Here is a 19,844-nt window from a genome sequence, read left to right as displayed (position 1 = left end):
GAATGGAAGTATTAAACAGAAACTAAGTCATGTCAGGTCCTCGGACCACAACTTAGTGGAAATTAGTACACTATGAATGGAAGTATTAAACAGAAACTAAGTCATGTCAGGTCCTCGGACCACAACTTAGTAGAAATTAGTACAGTATGAATGGAAGTATTAAATAGAAGCTAAGTATGTCAGGTCCTCGGACCACAACTTAGTGGAAATCATTACGCTATGAGTGTAAGTATTAAACTGAAACTAAGCTACAACAAACTATTTAGACATCAAACTTACTTGGAATCTAGGTCTTCTGAAAGGGGTTCGTGTGACTAGAGATACATATCGAAGTAAATGCTATGAGCATCACTTAAAGCATTTCAAAGGGATCAGTACCCCTCTGGATGAAGTGTAAAAATGCTATCCTAGGTAAGTGTAATTTTCTAATGAATGTTACAGGGAGCCTTTATAAAGCCGCGGAGGTCACTGTTATAGCCTGCTTTGAGTTCTCAATAATTGAGTATAAAGTTATGATTCTTCCCTATCATGTCAACTTTCATCCTTTTTACAGTCCGAGATCATAAGAAAGGTAGATAAACAAACGTAAGTAATAAAAAACAATCATACATGAAATTATATAGGTAATAAATGAAACCCCAAATGTCTCTTATAACTTGCCAAAAAAGAACTACGCGTTACAACCAGGAACATCCTTGAAAGGATTTAAAAAAAAAAAAAAGAGATAAAAAGGACACTAAAAGGAATTTGACTACAAGCAACAATTTGGTTAACTTTATTTGAAGCTTTGGAGGGGCTTTGCCAGCTACCTCATGAGGAACGTCCTTTTCCTGCGCCATGGGAGCATCTCCAGCAGGCAGGGTAGTTGAGGCTAAGGCCTGTTCAAAAGTGTGAGAGGCCGCTCCGCCTTTGGATCCTGCTACTTCTTTGGCCGAGGATGGATCCTTTGCTTTTTCAAGCACTGGTAATTGCTCCTGCTGACTGAGTGTGGGAGGAGCCTGAGTCTGAACTTCCTTGGGTGGCTCAGCAACAATAAAAGATACCTCCCCTTGTGGGGTAGAGGGAGTGGAGGCCCGAATAGCTGGAGGGAAGTAGATATTTTCAGGTTTCCTCAACTCTGAGGAGGATTCAACTCCAGCTCGGTCGAGAGCCTCTTGCCAGGTCAAGGCACAGTATTCCCGGCACACGACGGGCACCTCAGCTCGGAAAGTGTCCTCTGTTTCGGCAACGCCCACATTGTAACCCTGCTGCTCAGCGACGTCTCTTTCTTTTTCAGCCTCGGCTTTGGCTTTCTCAGCCTGATCTCTGAGCTTCTGGACTTCTTCCAGTTGTTTCTGCAGGGTCAGCACCTGTTCCTTAGAGGCTGCTAACTGGGCGTTGGCGTCACGCAGAAGCCGCCCTTGGTCCTCGGCCTGTCTTTGGAACCCCTCTAGAGTCGAATCAGCACTCTTCCGAGCATTTTCCTTGGCTACTAACTTCTTCTTCAGCTGCACAATGTTTTGCTCGGAAGCATTCAGTGTGTGTACAGCTGTTATCTTTTTCTTCCTCTCCTCGTCCATTTGATTGTAGTAGGACTCGGCTATTTCCTCCAGCCTGAAGGTGGCTTGAACGGCCTAGAGAAAAAGGAGTTAGAAATACGCAACAAAATAGATAAAACTAAAATAAATAAAAAATAACAAAATAAAGATAATAATAAAAATGTAACAGTAAAAGCGTCGTACCATGCCTAAATATCTTTTGGTATTTTGAAAGACCTCGTCCCTCTTGATCGCTCTCAGCTTAGCCATGTCCCTGGGAAGAAGAAGTGTTTCCTCTAATGCTGAGGCAACTCGGCATCCAAGTCCGCCACTAAAGTCCCTAATTGAAGCATCCTCCCTCAGAGGCCTTTTATCGAGCATAGGGGTTGGGAGCCAAGCCTCGGGATCCGAGGACTGAGTTGTTGTTTTATCCACCCCTCGTTGTGACCCATGACTTGTTTTCTGCTGCTTAGTAGCCCTTTGGTCCTCACCCTCACCGGTAGTGTGAGTCCTCCCTGCGTCCGTCACTTCTTTGCCCTTCGGCTCTCTCCTCCTCTTCGGATCACTGGGCTCAGTCACAGTTGGTTGGGATGACAGAGGAGGCGGAAGAGGGAGAGATGGAGGGTTGACCTGAACTTGCTTTTCCACCACCTTGCCAGGTTGGCCTTTAATTACTTCTTTTAAACTCCTCTGACTTCTCCTTTGGATAACCATTTTCTTAGAAGTCACCTCAGGAGATTGGGGTTGATCAAAAACTTCAAATTCGTCGGCAGAATCAGGTAACTCTACAAGCCCTCCTGGGGTGTCGTCTTCTTCTTCTTCTTCTTTTTCTTCCTCTTTTTCTTCTTCTTCTTCGGCCTCTTTTTCTTTTTCTTCTTCTTCTCTCATTTTTTGGGGAACGGAGCGTGATGATGAAACTCCTATAGAAAGAGTGGCCTCAGGCGATGGTTCAGTAAATGGCTCACCTTCAGGAATAGGGGTGGCCTCAGGAACAATGAATCCCTCAAAGGCTATACTGATACGGTGGTGCTGAGGATCTTTTGTCTTTATCACGTACTTGGGAGCCTGAAAGGCTGTGGACGCAGGTTTGTACTTGAGTATTAAGTGTGCTGCTCTTAATTGGCGGTTGGAGGGATTCACATACACCTCGGACCGCAGAATTCTATCTAGGCTCTCCCTATTGATCAGCCTGATATTGCGTCTAGTGGCGCGCTTGTCTGCAAAGTAATTAAAACATAAAAGGAAATTTCCATTAGAAATAAAAACTGCTTCAATTAAAAAATTAATCTGACTTATCAGGACATACATCCTAGGAAACCACCTGGTTGTCCCTCTTCAGTCGGACAAGGCAAACCATCGTGCCACTCCCGGAGAAAATAAGGAAATCGTCTTTAAAACCCTTGTTTGAGGTAGGGAGGCACTGGATCAATCTTACTGCAGGGTACCTAGACTTAAGGTAATATCCCTGATCTTTCAAATGATTGAGATTATATACCCAGTTCACATCGTGATGGGTCAAACCTAAATTGTATAAGGCGTTTAAAGCCTCTATGCTCCCAAGCACCCTGAACATATTCGAGGCGCACTGCGTGGGAGATAACCTAAAGAACCTAAGGTAATTTCTCGTCAGACTACCCATTGGGATAGTCATCCCTCTCTCGACAAAAGCTACCATGGGATGACTACCTCTCCCGTTTCTCTATCGTGCAACCAAGTTTGGGGAAGCGTATCTCATACCCACTGTTGAGGGAATCCTATACTTAGCCCTAAATGATTCTATTTGCTCCTCGGAATCAACTAGATACTTAAATCTACCCATTTTCTAACAGTAGCAGAGAAAAACTGATACAGAAGATGGAAAACTAGGAGGGTTAAGGAAACTTACAGGTTTGGAAAATAAGCTCCTCGGACGGGCTCTTAGTATTTATGAGAGCGTGGAGTAATGAGAGAAAGACAGATTCAATGAATACGTGCTGAGAGGAGTAATTTGTAACTGAAGAAAGATTTGATTTGAAAGGCACTTTATAAGGGCACAGAAAGTGGAGCGGAAAAACCCCGCCCATAAATGCAAAGGATCCCCCACCGTTAGATTTGCATCAGGTCGTTGAACGTGTGGGACAACAGAGCAGTTATCATTTAATAATGGCGTGCTCATGACGCCGAAACGTCAGGAGCGTGCCTTGGGCAAACAAAAAGACATTCTGAAAGTGGGGGAAACTTACGAAATAAATGAAGGCTGGATATCAAAATCTCCCTTTTCCGAGGTGGCAAAAAGCGAGATTTTGAGGGGCTATTGTGGGGCCTGTTGGTTAAAAAGATATAGTAATCCTCAGAAGTGGGCTCGGGGCCAACGGCCCAATCCGAGGACGCTTAGTTATTCGAGGATAGCCTAAAAAAAGTTTTATTATTATTAAATGGATAATATGGAGAAAGGAGTGGATATTGTATACAGCGGCACAACGTACGTCCGAGGACGCCAAAGTCCGAGGTGAATGTAACTTTCATTTTATTGAGGAGACTCCGTAAAGTTGTATCTGAACTAGAAATTGGGTATAGACCTAAGGGGAGTCGGGGAAGGTAGCAAATATCTTCCAAGGCCATCACCTCCACATTAAATGCTTTCCAGCTAACCCTCTGGCTGCATTAATGTGGAGGTGATACCTGAACAGTGACTAAGCAGCTTTATGGCCACTGAGCAGAACGTTCCGGTAGGTGCTGGATGGGACAGAAAGGAGCTCCCACTATAAGAACTACACGTGTACAATGGAAACGAAGGGGAGAATGGAGTATATAAAATAGAAACGAATGAAATTGGAAAGAGGCTTTTTAAAAGGGAAAAAAGAGAAAAGAAAAGAGAGACGGACTGAGAGAAAGCCGATGAGAGTTTTTCTCAAGTAATGAACCTAAAGTATCCCTTGTTACTGGATGAGTATAACCTTACCTGTTATACAACACTAGTTCTTGGACCCATGCTCTAAAAATTCATTGTTTGGGCTTGTTGGGCTGAAAACCCATTCATACTCAGGGTCAAATCCAAATTGAGTCCCTACAGATATTATTTACTATATGATTTATAAGCTTATATTTTATACATAATTTTAAAATACAAAAACTTGCAATTTAAACAATTTATTGATGACATAATTATTGATCTTTAATTTTCTAGAAAATTTTCAAGTATAGAGAATATAAGAAGATGATTTTATCTAATGGTGGATTTGTCAAAATTCACCTTGAATAAAAAATTATTGAGTAAGATTGTAGTTTAAGACTACAAAAAATTTTGTAGCTAAACTTTGTTTATATATATATATATATATATAATATTTGTCTACCTTAAATAAAAAAGTCCAATAAATGTAAACACAAAAATCAAGAAATTGAGTAACAACAAAATTAATGATGCGGACACAACAAAAAATTTAAGTTGAGTTAAATGGTTAATAAAGCATTACTATAGTCTATAGACACATTAAAATTAAATTATTAAGAAGAAATTTTTTTTAATAGAGTTATGCTATGCACACAACAAAAATATTGCAACAACAAAAATTAGAGTTAAGTTGAATTTTAATTTTAATAGAAGAAAATAGAAAAATTCATGTGTGTGTGTTTTGTGGTGTCAATATATTTAAGTTATTTTTCTATTATATTTTGTATAATTTAAGTCTCGTTTCACATCAGCTAGTGTAAAAATCTAATTTAGTATAAAAGCCTAATTTTTGGAGTCTTCTGGCTGAATATTGTTGAATTTGGGGTATTTTTGCGTTATAGACACTGTTTGAACTTATTTAGGGGAATAAGGAGAGAGAGTGAATTTCGGCAACACCGTTTACAAAATTTCAACAAAAGTATGAGAGAGAAAGTGAAAAAGGAGGAGAGAGAAAATTTAGAATTTTGGCAATGGTATTACCGAAATTCCTGTTGCCGCCCAAATAGCTGACTGAGTGGGTGTGTGTGTGTGTGAGAAGTGCTCGAAGTGTGGGTGCCCAAAAAAAATTTCCCTATTGTGGCAATGGCATTGCTGAAATAGGGAAATTTTTTTCCCCCTATTGTGGCAATCCCATTGCCAAAAATGGGTGGAAAGAAAAAAAAAAAAAAAAAAAAGGTGGTTGCCGAAATTTGGGAAAGAATTAAAAAAAAAATAATGTTACGTACACAATATTTTTACAACATTTTTTTTTCACAATAAATCACATGTGATTTTCACAATAAATCAATGGTATCGCCACAATTGCCAAAAATATTTTTCCCCATTTCGGCAATGCCATTGCCACAAATCCATTCCACATTTTTTTTTTTTTGAGAAATGATATGCGCACACAATTTTTATAACAAATCTTAAATGACAGGTTGTTATTGTTGGATTAAAAAAGTAATCTCAGTGTTAAATTTAAATTTGAACTAATAACAATTAATCACATATGCCCATAACGCATTATATTGTGAAAATACTGTAAAAATATTGTGTACGTAACACATTATATATTTTATAATTCTTCCCAAGATTTTGGCAACTACTTTTTTTTTTTTTTTTTACCCATTTTCGGCAATGGGATTGCCACAATCGGGAAATTTTTTTTCCCCTATTGTGGCAATCCCATTGCCGAAAATGGGTGAAAAAAAAAGAAAAGAAAAGAAGAAGAAGGTGGTTGCCGAAATCTGGGGAAGAATTAAAAAAAATATAATACAATATTTTTATAACATTTTCACAATATAATGCGTTATGGGCATATGTGATTAATTGTTATTTGTTCAAATTTAAATTTAATACTGAGATTATTTTTTTAATCCAACAATAACAACTAATAACAACCTGTCATTTAGGATTTGTTGTAAAAATTGTGTGCGCATATCATTTCTCAAAAAAAAAAAAAAAGTGGAATGGATTTGTGGCAATAGCATTGCCGAAATGGGGGAAAAAAAACCTTTGGCAATTGTGACAATACCATTGATTTATTATAAAAATCACATGTGATTTATTGTGAAAATGTTGTAAAAATATTGTGTATGTAACATTATATTTTTTTAAATTCTTCCCCAGATTTTGGCAACCACCTTTTTTTTTTTTCACCCATTTTTGGCAATGGGATTGCCACAATAGGGAAATTTTTTTTCCCCTATTTCGGCAATGCCATTGCCACAATAGGGAAATTTTTTTGGGCACCCACACTTCGAGCATTTCTCACCCACACACACACCCACTCAGACAGCTATTTGGGCAACAGGAATTTCGATAATACCATTGCCGAAATTCCAAATTTTCTCTCTCCTCCTTTTTCACTTTCTTTCTAATACCTTTGTTGGAATTTTGGCAACACCGTTGCCGAAATTCACTCTCTCTCCTCATTCCCTAAATAAGTTCAAACAGTGCCGATAACGCAAAAATACCCCAAATTCAGTAATATTCAGTCAAAAGACTCCATTTTACTGACCAATAAAATGACTAAAATATTTTTTTTTGTAATTAAAATATATAGCTAAATATTACACACACACACGTGTGATATATATATATATATATATACATTTTAAATGGAAACCTCTTGTATCATCCATTTCATTCAGTCCGGTCCTCATCACCTTTTAACCATTGTACTAATAGAAGGCATCTCCCATTTATTCAAATCGTTGAAGTTCCTGTCAGGAAGTGATAGAGGTTAGCATACTGTCCAAAATACCCTTGTTTGATATAATATTTCCGTGAAAGGTAGGAGAGACAAGTAATGAAGACAAAACATCGTAAATATATCCTTTAGAGCAACCATATCAGTCCGTCTAAAATTTTCGTCTATTTTATACTAAAAACTTACTTTTTTTATTTTTATTTTACACTACCACATTTTTAAAACACCCATATCAGTTTATCTATTTTACAAATCTTTTCTAATTAAANAATTCCAAATTTTCTCTCTCCTCCTTTTTCACTTTCTTTCTAATACTTTGTTGAATTTTGGCAACACCGTTGCCGAAATTCACTCTCTCTCCTCATTCCCTAAATAAGTTCAAACAGTGCCGATAACGCAAAAATACCCCAAATTCAGTAATATTCAGTCAAAAGACTCCATTTTACTGACCAATAAAATGACTAAAATATTTTTTTTTTGTAATTAAAATATATAGCTAAATATTACACACACACACGTGTGTATATATATATATATATATATACATTTTAAATGGAAACCTCTTGTATCATCCATTTCATTCAGTCCGGTCCTCATCACCTTTTAACCATTGTACTAATAGAAGGCATCTCCCATTTATTCAAATCGTTGAAGTTCCTGTCAGGAAGTGATAGAGGTTAGCATACTGTCCAAAATACCCTTGTTTGATATAATATTTCCGTGAAAGGTAGGAGAGACAAGTAATGAAGACAAAACATCGTAAATATATCCTTTAGAGCAACCATATCAGTCCGTCTAAAATTTTCGTCTATTTTATACTAAAAACTTACTTTTTTTATTTTTATTTTACACTACCACATTTTTAAAACACCCATATCAGTTTATCTATTTTACAAATCTTTTCTAATTAAATAATATTATTTATTGTTTTTATTATTATTATTTATTAATACCATTCTCTCTCATAAACACCCACAACATCAGCTCTCTCACATTCCTCCCAAAAAAAAAAAAAAAAAAAATCTCTCACCCGTTCCTCTCTTTCCCTCACTCTCTTCCTCACAGCCGCCTCACCTAGCCCGCTGTCGCCACCGATCTAGCTTGTTGCCAATCCAACTGGCCGCCTCAGCCCTCTACCGATTTGGCCTCCCTCTCGCTTTCACCCTCCCTCTTTCCTTCGCCCCTACCTCTCTTCCTCCACCATCGACCCTTCGCCTCCCACCTCCAACCAACTACAGCAATGGAAGATCTGGTGGCAACAATGAAAGACCATCAGGCGGCAGCAGTGGCAGCAGATCCTGCTTCGTTGGGCATTTCATGTGAGTTTTCCATTGAGTATGGTTTGGGCTGGGTTTTCCAATGGGGTTGGATTGTTTTTGGGTTGGGTTTATCGGTGAGTTTTGATTGATTTTGAGTTAGGTTTTCAATGGGTTTGTCTTGATTTTGAGTTGGATTTTTTAATTGCTTTTTCATTGATTTTGGGTTAATTTTCTGTTGATTTTGTGTAATACTCTGTGCTAGGTTGCGGTGTTTGGTGGTGGCGCTGGGTTTGGTGGTTGGGTGGTTATTCTGGCACGCTGGATTGTTGTAATTGTTGGGGAAGAGAGGTAGTTTGATAGAGGAGAGAGAAAAAATATATAAAAATCGTTTACACATGAATAGTAACAATGTATATATACACGGTTATTGTTTATTTTCACAGCCGGGTGTATATTTTGCATAATTTTACACCCATTGATGTTGGTGTTTTTTTGGCCAAAATGTGTAAAAAGGGCTGCTTTTTATATTTTGCAAGACTATCCACGGACTGATGTGGATGCTACATTATATATTTGGCCTTCAAAATTTGATATTTTTATTTTAAAATCGTCTTTATATTTTATTAAAATGTTTCAAAAAGTTTTTTTTTTTTTTTTTTTCTTTTGGGTTAACTTTCAAAAAGTTATTACCATGAATAGAAAATACTAATATGGCAAAATTCATATTGTAAGGACCCAAAAAATGTTTGCATACTAGCCCACTTAAAGCAATGGACTGAATTTGTTAAACTTGGTCCAAACCAATAGAATTTATAAGAGATGGAATAGAACAACAAGCATGGGTTCAGCCTGAGAGCTATCCTTGGGCAAAATCCAGTTTATACTTAGAACTAGATGAACAACTTTTCTCAGAGGCTCCTCTAAAGGCCAGCCCCAAAAGTCCCCAAAAGAATCCCAAACCTCCTCTTTTTATAGCCCTTTCCCATTGCATCCTCTCCGTCCATCTCTATCTGACCTTCATCCCTCTTCAACACCTGTCACCTTTTGCATCTAAAGTAGGTGGTGGCGGTAGCTGGTGTAGCTGTGGCTAATACTGTTCAGGTCACTTCCTCATTTAATGTGACTAATAAAGTTGGTGTACACCATTTAATTTGGATGTGACAAGCAGCTCCAGCCCAGCGATTCCTTGTCTGCCACTAACCTTTATTTCCTTCAGTTTGCAATTCACTCTATAGAACGCTGTATGGCACTTCAGCGAATCCATCTCCTTCCTCGAGCATCATCGCTCCTTGGGCCCTCGTTCAATGTTGTGCCCAAATCAATGCCACGACCTTTCCTATTCCTCTTCGGGCCCCAGCCCAGTATTTTAACTCTACAACTTCCTCCTCGGTCCTTGAGTACCCACAATAGCCCCCTAAAACTTTCACCATTTGTCTATGAGACAAAGATGAAGTTTTAGTTTCATAAGTGGAACAAGCACATGCCACATGCGTTCACACCTATCAACGTCCCTTCATCTGTCATTCGCACGCTTCTGGTGCTTCAGAATCCACTAACTCTCATTTATGGCGCCAGGCGGCTGCTTGTCTCCCTACGTTCTATGGTCTGATAAGAATCGTACGGCCTTTATTTCCTCTCATTTGTGGGCGGGAATTTTACTGCTCATTATTTACTCCTATAAAAGGAGGATCCAAAGTTGGCTAAGGCTCATTTTTGATATCCTGGCGACTTCAACTTTTGACGAAGAGAAAAACACTCCCGAGGAGCGCTCTTTGCTTTCTGCAGTAGGTGTGTTGGTTTTCCTTGCGTTTTGTTTTTTTGTTTTTTTTTGTTTTTTATTTATAAGTTCCTCACTTTGCCCTTTTAAAAACCATGGGTAGATATGCTAGGTTAGTAGACACCGAGGAGGCTAGGACAACCTTTAGGGCTTAATTTAGGATCCTTGATAGCGTGGAAATTAGGCATTGCGAGGAGGGTGAATGGTTAGTTTTGAACCGACCTCCTGAGTCAGTGGTTATTCCCATGATTGCCTTTATTGAAGGCGTGATGGAACTTCCTATGGGATTAGTAACTAGGGACTACCTCATAAATTATAGGCTAACCTTGACCCAGTGCTCTCCCAACATTTTTAGGATCCTCGGATGCGTAGACGCCATAAACCGTAGAATGGGGACTCACCTCACTTGGCATGATGTGAACTGGGTCTATAACTGCCAAAAAGGGGAAAAGACAAAATATTTCATGAAGTGTAGGGTCCCGCAGTTAGGTTAATCTCATGCCTGCCTGATTCAAGCAAAGGCATGGACAAAGATTACCTTATTGTTTCGGGAAGATGGCACGATGGGAGGCATTGCCCCACCTAGGAAAGGGAACCAGGTAGCACTCCCGAGGATTGGGGTCACCATTAAGATTTCGAGTAGTTTTTTTTTTTACCGTTTCTTTCTCCTTTATCCCTCTTGGGGTTTAGTCCAGGACACCCTAGTCAACACTCTTCTTGGTTTTATAGGATTTTCAGGCACAATAGCAAAGAACTTAGCTCCTTTTTTAATGCAATGACCAGCTATCTTCGCATCAAAACTTCCATTACGAAAAATTACCTTATTCCGTTGGAGCCATATAAGCCAAAGTGCCTGAGGGAATAGCATTTTCCAAGGAATACGAGGCCAAGAAAAAAATTGGACTTCTTCAGCTCTTCAGCATTTGCTCATATATTTCTATTTCATAACGATATTCTCAAACTTATCCTTAATGAAACACGCGTCAGTTTTCCTTATTCAATGAGCCATCAAGTAAAAAGGTTTTTCTATTTCCTGTTTGATTTTCCTTTAAAACCATGCATGAAGTAAGTGCTGACTCCTTAATCAATTTTTATAACCTTCTTTTACTTATTTTGAAAATTACCCTATTCTCTCTGCTTCTTTCTCCATTTCTGGTTTCTATGTATCTACCATTAGTTTCCTAAACAGTCTTTCGAGCATATAATTTCCATAGTGCATTGAATGTAAGACTCATGTAGTTAAGAAATGCTATTGGAAAGAAGCAAAAGACTTAATGGAATAAAACACTTTCAAACAATGTCAAGTGTTGTTTGTGCTTACACTTTGTTTGGTTGGTAGTGATTTGGGGGGAGGATGGTAAAATGAAAGGGGAAAATAGATGAGAAAATGGGAAGAAAGGTTGTTTGGTAGGGCTTAATTGTTTTATCTCCAACCCCATCAAAATTTCATCTCTCCAACTGGGGAGAAAATGGAAAGAAGAGTTCCTATTTACCCATTTCCATCCTTCTATTGTACGTTGTTGTTGCTGTTGTTTTATTTTATTTTATTTTATTTTTTCCTTCTAAATTATTGAAAGATTTTTTATTTATTTAATAAACATGAGAATAAATTTATAAACTACATTTTCTATTATTTTATTTTGTTCTTAACTAAATAAATGAGTTTTTCATCCATCTATTTTTTTTCATCTTTTTAATATTTTTCATCCTTTAACCAAATAAATTTGATATTTTTAAAAAGTCTTAATAATATTTAGTATTAGCTGGCTTAAACCTTAGGATTATTTGTGTGTTTTATCCTAGATTTATTGTTTGATTAAGGTTTGTGACTTGCAAGTTGCAACATTGTGGATATCTAATCTAATCTAATACTATATATAATAGCAGAAGCTTTTATCGGGTGCTGACACGTTAGGTAAAATGACGCCCTTAAAATACTGACACGTATTCAATTTTTCTTTTAAAAATCCGTACGTTGCAACGTTTGGTACTTCAAAACTCTGCCACGCTTGCAATTAAAAAACCGGTTAGAAAAAAAACCCGTTAAATTAAAATATAAAAACAAGGCGTTGCAATTAAGAGAAAGAAAATTGGTTCTTACATTTAAGGAGGTAGTGACACGTTTAAATAAAAAGGCGATAAATTAGGTTGTTTGGTATTGCTACACACGAATTTTTTTTCTAAATAACAATAAATATTAAAAAATTTAGTTAGTTGTCACGTTGCAAAAGAATTTTGAAAACTAGCATCTCGAGTGTTTAAAACTCGAGTTCCATGATAAAAATCAAGTTTTTGAGGCTTGATTTGTAAAAAAAATCCAAGTGAAAATCGAGTTTTAAAAACTCGAGTTCAGAAAACGCCGCTATAGGACTTAAAAACGTCACTATAGGGCTTAAAAATGGAGTTATAAAAAAAATTTAGCCGAAAAACGCCACTATAGGGCTTTAAAACATCAGTATAGGGCATAAAAACGCCACTATAGGGCTCACTGAACCTGGTATTAAACACTTCTGAAAAATTTTTGCAGAAAAACGCCGCTATAGGGTTTTAAAACGTCACTATAAGACTTAAAAACGCCACTATAGGGGCGATAAAACTATAATTTTTTTTGCATGGAACTCGAGTTTCTAAAACGCGAGATTTATGTAAATGGATCTCGATTTTCTAAAACTCGAGATGCCTAATTTCCTTTATAGTTTCACGCGTTGTCTAACTAAACAAAAACTCTTCTTAATCATGATTATTCTGCTCATTCCCCCGCTACACACCGTTTAAAAGCCTGTTGTTATAAATAACAACAAAATAACCGGTTAAAATTAAAGCATATATGCAAATGGAAATTGAGAAGTGATGAAAGACAGGGAACGGAGAACGAAGACGGAGAGAGAGATCGAGAGATCAAAAACTGAAACCCAAAACATCAGACACCATTCAAGATGAAGAAGAGCCGTACAGTCTCTTCCAATATCCCCAAACTCTCTCTCTCTCTTCTCACGAACCCTAATCTTTTTCTTCAAGAATATTCAATCCCTTCAATCCAGGCTACAAGTTTGTTCTTTAATTCAATCTTTTTCCGATTCAAGATTCACGTATTTGTTTCTTGCTCTCTATATTATTGAATTCCTCAAATTTTTAAATTTTTTTGAAAAATCAGATTTGAATCGATCTTTGTGTGTGTGTGTGTATGGCGAACGGTACAGATTCGAAGGAGTTCGTGTTGCTATGTTGGGTTCGAACGGGTCACAAGCGCGAGTTCGCCTTCGCAATGAAGGCGCAATCAGAGATCTGCGGGTATCAGAACCGGCTCCGGTACGTTTTTCTTCATTTTTTAAGACTTGGGTATGAAATATTACTTATTATTGAGTTTTTTTTGTTGGATACGTTTAGATTTGATCTTGGCTTTGATTCCTTTTTGTTTTGGGTTTTTGGGTTCTCCATGAAAATGTTTGTTTTCTCAATTTTTCGATATTTTTTTTTCCTATTTTGGATTACAGAAATCACTAAGCCTTTCCCTGTTTACAAATATCTGCATTCAAAGTTTTTTTTTTTTTTTTTTTTTTTTTTNAATGAGGATTTGGCTAAGGATGAGAAGATTGAGGGGGTTTTGATTAATGAAGATGTCAAGCCGAAGAATGTGGCTCCAGAGACGCCTTCAAGGAGGTTTACTCGTTCGGCATTGAAGCCGAGGCAAGAGGAGAAGAGTAATGTGAAAGAGAGTGGTAAGAAAGTGGTTGCAAATGTTGATGATGGAGTAGGTAGTTCGTCGGGTATGGTTACAACGACTCCGGCTGATATGAGAATGTTGAAATTGAAGAAGTTTCCATCCAAGTTGAAGGATTTACTCGAGATGGGTATTCTCGAGGGAATGCCAGTTAAGTATGTCCGGGGTGCCAAGGTATTAATTTTAACATTGCTTGTTTATGTGTGGGAAATAAGTGGTTTTGGGTATGAAGTATTGGCTATGTGTCTTTTTGAATTGCAGGTTAGAGCAGCTGGAGAGACTGGGTTGAAAGGTGTGATTAGAGGTTCTGGGATATTGTGTTACTGTGCCAAATGCAAAGGGGTTGAAGTGAGTGTTTTTGGTTATTATTTTCAAGTAAGGTTTTTTGAGGACCCATTAATGTTGTTGTTGTTCTTATGAATCATTGTGTGCTTTATTTTTTATGTTGAATGTAGGTTCTTACACCCACCGTGTTTGAGCTGCATGCTGGCAGTGCAAATAAACGTCCACCGGAGTATATTTACCTGGAGAATGGGAACACTCTTCGTGATGTCATGAATGCGTGCCTAAATGCTTCGTTGGACACGTTGGATGAGTTTGTCCAAAATGCTATTGGTTGCACTGCTTTAAAGAAATCGTCCATCTGTTTGAATTGCAGAGGTTGCTTTTACATGCCTTTGATAGGATATAGTGTTCATCTGCATGCGTGTGTGTTTTCCTGGAAAAAAAATGTAATGTTTTGGATGTTTAATGGATTGCAGAGCCTATTCCTAAATCTTACAATGGGAAGTCAATGCTGCTATGTGAATCATGTGTGGAGTTGAAAAAGTCTCAAGTCACCCTAGCTCAAACAATTGATACTAGCAATAGGTATGCATTGTTAATATCCTGCCATTGCAGTTATATTGTTTTAGACCTTTCTGGCACTGCTGAGTTGACATTGTTTATAACATGGCTAGAGCTTGTTAGATTTGATTATCTTGAACTATAGAATTCATCATGAACATTGTGTGTAACAATTTAACAAAATAAATTATCATACTTATTATTTAGTTTTATAGATATTAAATTGTTAGTACACATTTCTGAGGTGAAATTAGTGTTTAGCAATTTCCAGATACATATACACTTTGAACCTTCTGGAAGTCTTCAATTAGGACAGATGGTGTTCAGACATGATGCTTAGGGGACCGATTATGGTTGTGATTTCTTTGGTAAATTATAAGTTTCATTGTAGCGATGAAGAGATAGGTATTGAATTTAAATGCATTACCTTATTTTTAAGACTTCTTAAATTTTGAACTTTTAGGGTTCAATGAATTGCTCATCTTTCAAATTTCCCTGCTAATTATGGACTTTCCTTCATTAGTTTGTTGTTAATGACTGTTAGCGCTAGTAGATGGGGAGTATAATAAAGAAACAGAAATAGCTCTTATAAAAAATGAAGAACGCAAATAGGCTATATTATCAAGGAGGTGCTTTAGAGGCAAGCTTAAACTTACTAGGTAAGTTTATGATGCTACTTTGTTGTGCCCTGCTAGACCTAATATGATTCTAGGATTTTATACTCTGCCTTCATCATGGTTTTAAAACTTAGCATTTTTTATACAGTTAGACTCGCATTATGATTAAATAAGGTAGGTGTAGGTAAATTAGAATGGTGACACATAGATTGTGTTTATATCGGTGTTTATTTTTCCTATTATATGACGTGGATGACTGTTACTCTCTTGTGGCATATAAAATTATTGTTGTACCAATAGTTTTGGGATATGATCAAATGAGGTTGTTGTAGGCTGCTATAATGCTTTTTTTTATTCCTAGATTTTCTTACCCTTTTAAATTTAGATTGTATTATAGGCTCAATTTTTGTTCACCTGCTGATTACTTGAATTTTCCTCCATATTCTCCAATAAAATATCATCTATATAATAAAAAGCAACAGTTTTCTTTTCTTGATTTATTTTATAAACTCTGATATTTAAAATTGATTTATTTTTTTGAATTATTTCAGATCTCCAAAACCAGTTCTGGTTCCAAAGTCATCTGAAAATGTTTCAAAGTCATCTGAAAATGTTGCAAAGTCATTTGACAACGTTTCAAAGTCATTTGACAATGTTTCAAAGTCATTGACAATGTTTCAAAGTGTACCTCATCTCGAAGTAAGAGCCAGGGAAGAATTACTAGAAAGTAAGTATCTTTCTAATTTTATTATTCTGTTCAATTTGATACATGTCCAGTAATTTGCTGTTTTGTAGTGATTCCAATTAGAATTTTAAACTTTGTCCTTTCCTTCTTATTCTTTTGAAAGGGACCTACGCTTGCATAAGTTGGTTTTTGAGAAGATGTTCTGCCAGATGGGACAGAAGTGGCATATTATTCTCGTGGACAGGTTGTAGCAATGAATAGAATATCAACAAACCACACATATATATATACACACACGCACACATACATTAATTTTATTAGATTTCTTTTCTGAGTAGCGATTTGTTGGCAGAAATTGTTGGTCGGTTACAAAAAGGGAATTGGAATTTATTGTACTTGCTGCAACTCTGAGGTAAATTGGTTTCTTCTGATTATCATGTATGCCAGAAATGTTCTCTTTCTTTTGGAATCTTTCTGAGCGGTTATATGTTCTATTGAATATTGTGTGTGCCAGAGATTAATCTTATTGGCATGTTTTGAACAGGTCAGCCCCTCACAGTTTGAAGCTCATGCTGGTTGGGCATCACGTCGCAAGCCGTGAGTATTTGTTCTACTCATTTTTGTGGTTGAGGTCAAATCATGTGGTCTTATCTCCTCAGTGGTCCTGTAGTTGGTGTATTTCTGGTGTATATCTGAGTCCAAATCAATTGTTTCCTTATTTGCCAATTGACATGATTCTGGCAAGACTTCCATGGGCTGGGTCCATGCTTATTTTGGAGACAGGATTTTTAGAAATTGACAGGAAATAAGTTGTATTAGTTTTCTTTATTTATTTATTTATTATGTTTTCATTTGACTTGCTCTTGTTTGTTAAGTGTATATGTATCTGGAAATTGCTAAACACTAATTTCACCTCAGAAATGTGTACTAACAATTTAATATCTATAAAACTAAATAATAAGTATGATAATTTATTTTGTTAAATTGTTACACACAATGTTCATGATGAATTCTATAGTTCAAGATAATCAAATCTAACAAGCTCTAGCCATGTTATAAACAATGTCAACTCAGCAGTGCCAGAAAGGTCTAAAACAATATAACTGCAATGGCAGGATATTAACAATGCATACCTATTGCTAGTATCAATTGTTTGAGCTAGGGTGACTTGAGACTTTTTCAACTCCACACATGATTCACATAGCAGCATTGACTTCCCATTGTAAGATTTAGGAATAGGCTCTGCAATCCATTAAACATCCAAAACATTACATTTTTTTTCCAGGAAAACACACACGCATGCAGATGAACACTATATCCTATCAAAGGCATGTAAAAGCAACCTCTGCAATTCAAACAGATGGACGATTTCTTTAAAGCAGTGCAACCAATAGCATTTTGGACAAACTCATCCAACGTGTCCAACGAAGCATTTAGGCACGCATTCATGACATCACGAAGAGTGTTCCCATTCTCCAGGTAAATATACTCCGGTGGACGTTTATTTGCACTGCCAGCATGCAGCTCAAACACGGTGGGTGTAAGAACCTACATTCAACATAAAAAATAAAGCACACAATGATTCATAAGAACAACAACAACATTAATGGGTCCTCAAAAAACCTTACTTGAAAATAATAACCAAAAACACTCACTTCAACCCCTTTGCATTTGGCACAGTAACACAATATCCCAGAACCTCTAATCACACCTTTCAACCCAGTCTCTCCAGCTGCTCTAACCTGCAATTCAAAAAGACACATAGCCAATACTTCATACCCAAAACCACTTATTTCCCACACATAAACAAGCAATGTTAAAATTAATACCTTGGCACCCCGGACATACTTAACTGGCATTCCCTCGAGAATACCCATCTCGAGTAAATCCTTCAACTTGGATGGAAACTTCTTCAATTTCAACATTCTCATATCAGCCGGAGTCGTTGTAACCATACCCGACGAACTACCTACTCCATCATCAACATTTGCAACCACTTTCTTACCACTCTCTTTCACATTACTCTTCTCCTCTTGCCTCGGCTTCAATGCCGAACGAGTAAACCTCCTTGAAGGCGTCTCTGGAGCCACATTCTTCGGCTTGACATCTTCATTAATCAAAACCCCCTCAATCTTCTCATCCTTAGCCAAATCCTCATTCGTTTTCTCGACTCCCGGCTCCGCCTTCATCTCTTCTTCGTTCACATTCGGCTTGCTTTCGCACACTAATTCCTCTTCCTTCACAGGATTCTGAACCATTTCAACCACTCCACCCTTCAATTCCTCGTCGAAAACCGGCATCGACGTGTCCTCCTTGGAGACCCCTTCTCCGGCCGATTCCGATTCTCCAACGTGGCCTTTTGGCTCGTCGTCGCTCGTTAGGTCCACCACGTCGCTTTTCGCTTCCTCCTCGCTCATCGAATCGCCCGAATCTCCCAAATCCTTCGCCTTCTGATCCATAACATCGTCGTTCTCGGCGTCCTTTGGATCCGACTTCTTCAATTTCTTGCTTCTATTGGTCGCCACATCCTCATTCCGGGTCTTCCTGGACCGGGTCCGACCCAAGGACCCGCAGATCTCTGATTGCGCCTTCATTGCGAAGGCGAACTCGCGCTTGTGACCCGTTCGAACCCGAGATAGCAACACGAACTCCTCCGAATCCGTACCGTTCGCCATACACAAACACACAAAGATCGATTCAAATCTGATTTTTCCAAAAAAAATAAATAAAATTTGAGGAATTCAATAATATAGAGAGCAAGAAACAAATACGTGAATCTTCAAATTGGAAAAGATTGAATTAAAGAACAAACCTGTAGCCTCGATTGAAGGGATTGAATATTCTTGAAGAAAAAGATTAGGGTTCGTGGGAAAAGAGAGAGAGAGAGAGTTTGGGGGTATTGGAAGAGACTGTACGGCTCGGCTTTCTTGATGTAATTGAAAGAAGACTCGGGGAATGAGAAAGACAAAGAGAGCACACCTGTAATTTTCGCATTGCCGAAAGTACCCCTGGGAGATGACGTTTTGTCTCTTATGGAAGGCGAGGTTTTCGTTTTCCACTTGGAGGTCCTATATTTTTGGTGAATTGTATTTGTACTAGTCTCCATTTTTTCTTTGCGCTGATTTCATTGTTTTCAACTTTTCTTTTTCTTTTTTGTTGTTTTTTTTTTTTTTTTAAAGAAAGATTATCACTTCTAAATTCTAATTTCCTAAGCTATATAATCAAAATATGTTTCTTTTGTATGCTATATTAATATATTATCTAAATATGTATTTTTCAAATAGATCCATTGGATTTGTTAGGGCCCGTTTGGTTTAGAGGTGTCTCAGTTTTCATATCTTAGTTCTCAGTTTTTATAACTCAAACTGAAAACCCATAACTCACAACTCAAACTTCACTATCACTCAAAAAATCCAACACTTTTGTTTGGTCACAAAACTCAGTCATGTATCTCAGTTTTTAACTTTACTTTTTGCCAAAATGATGGACCCACCCATTGACACTGCACAGAAGAATACAGTTGCTACCCGCGTCCCTTTTCTTTTCTGCTCTTCAAACCCAGCTTCACCGAAACCCAGCTCCACCACCACCAACGGCAAACCCTTCATCCACCACCATCAACCTAGCTCCACCACCACCACCACCAACGGCAAATCCAGAAATCCACAACCACAACCACAACCACCACTACCAATAGCCCTTAACACAACCACAACCTCCACCTCCACCAAAAAATCCAAATGAATCAAAAATCCAAACCCACCAAGCCTCAAACCACCACAACCACAACAAAAA

At 37.6% G+C, this 19,844-nt stretch overlaps 3 protein-coding genes across 3 annotated transcripts; 1 reads left to right on the top strand and 2 right to left on the bottom strand.

Annotated features, from left to right (window-relative positions):
* Window positions 1–670: 670 nt before the first annotated feature.
* Window positions 671–3,336, bottom strand: LOC136067297 (uncharacterized). The gene is made up of 4 exons (XM_065772936.1): window positions 3,255–3,336; window positions 1,722–2,734; window positions 810–1,613; window positions 671–694 (listed from the first exon to the last, which is right to left on the bottom strand). Exons 1-4 carry the CDS (start codon window positions 3,334–3,336, stop codon window positions 671–673), a joined length of 1,923 nt encoding a protein of 640 aa, XP_065629008.1.
* Window positions 3,337–13,751: 10,415 nt separating this feature from the next.
* LOC136067291 (uncharacterized) lies at window positions 13,752–16,698 on the top strand. Its single transcript, XM_065772919.1, has 8 exons — window positions 13,752–14,075; window positions 14,163–14,249; window positions 14,357–14,561; window positions 14,663–14,771; window positions 15,916–16,091; window positions 16,213–16,293; window positions 16,402–16,461; window positions 16,594–16,698. The coding sequence occupies exons 1-7, from the start codon at window positions 13,950–13,952 to the stop codon at window positions 16,458–16,460; spliced, it is 843 nt and encodes a 280-aa protein (XP_065628991.1). The 5' UTR covers window positions 13,752–13,949; the 3' UTR covers window position 16,461; window positions 16,594–16,698.
* Window positions 16,699–17,029: 331 nt separating this feature from the next.
* Window positions 17,030–18,994, bottom strand: LOC112008776 (uncharacterized). Its single transcript, XM_024041110.2, has 5 exons — window positions 18,862–18,994; window positions 17,879–18,752; window positions 17,705–17,791; window positions 17,393–17,597; window positions 17,030–17,291 (listed from the first exon to the last, which is right to left on the bottom strand). Exons 2-5 carry the CDS (start codon window positions 18,722–18,724, stop codon window positions 17,062–17,064), a joined length of 1,368 nt encoding a protein of 455 aa, XP_023896878.1. The 5' UTR covers window positions 18,725–18,752; window positions 18,862–18,994; the 3' UTR covers window positions 17,030–17,061.
* Between the last annotated feature and the right edge of the window lie 850 nt (window positions 18,995–19,844).

The sequence above is a fragment of the Quercus suber genome, unplaced genomic scaffold (assembly GCF_002906115.3).
Source record: "Quercus suber isolate HL8 unplaced genomic scaffold, Cork oak 2.0 scaffold_66, whole genome shotgun sequence".
NCBI classification, from domain to species: Eukaryota; Viridiplantae; Streptophyta; class Magnoliopsida; order Fagales; family Fagaceae; genus Quercus; species Quercus suber.
This window is presented reverse-complemented; position numbering and strand designations above follow the sequence as displayed.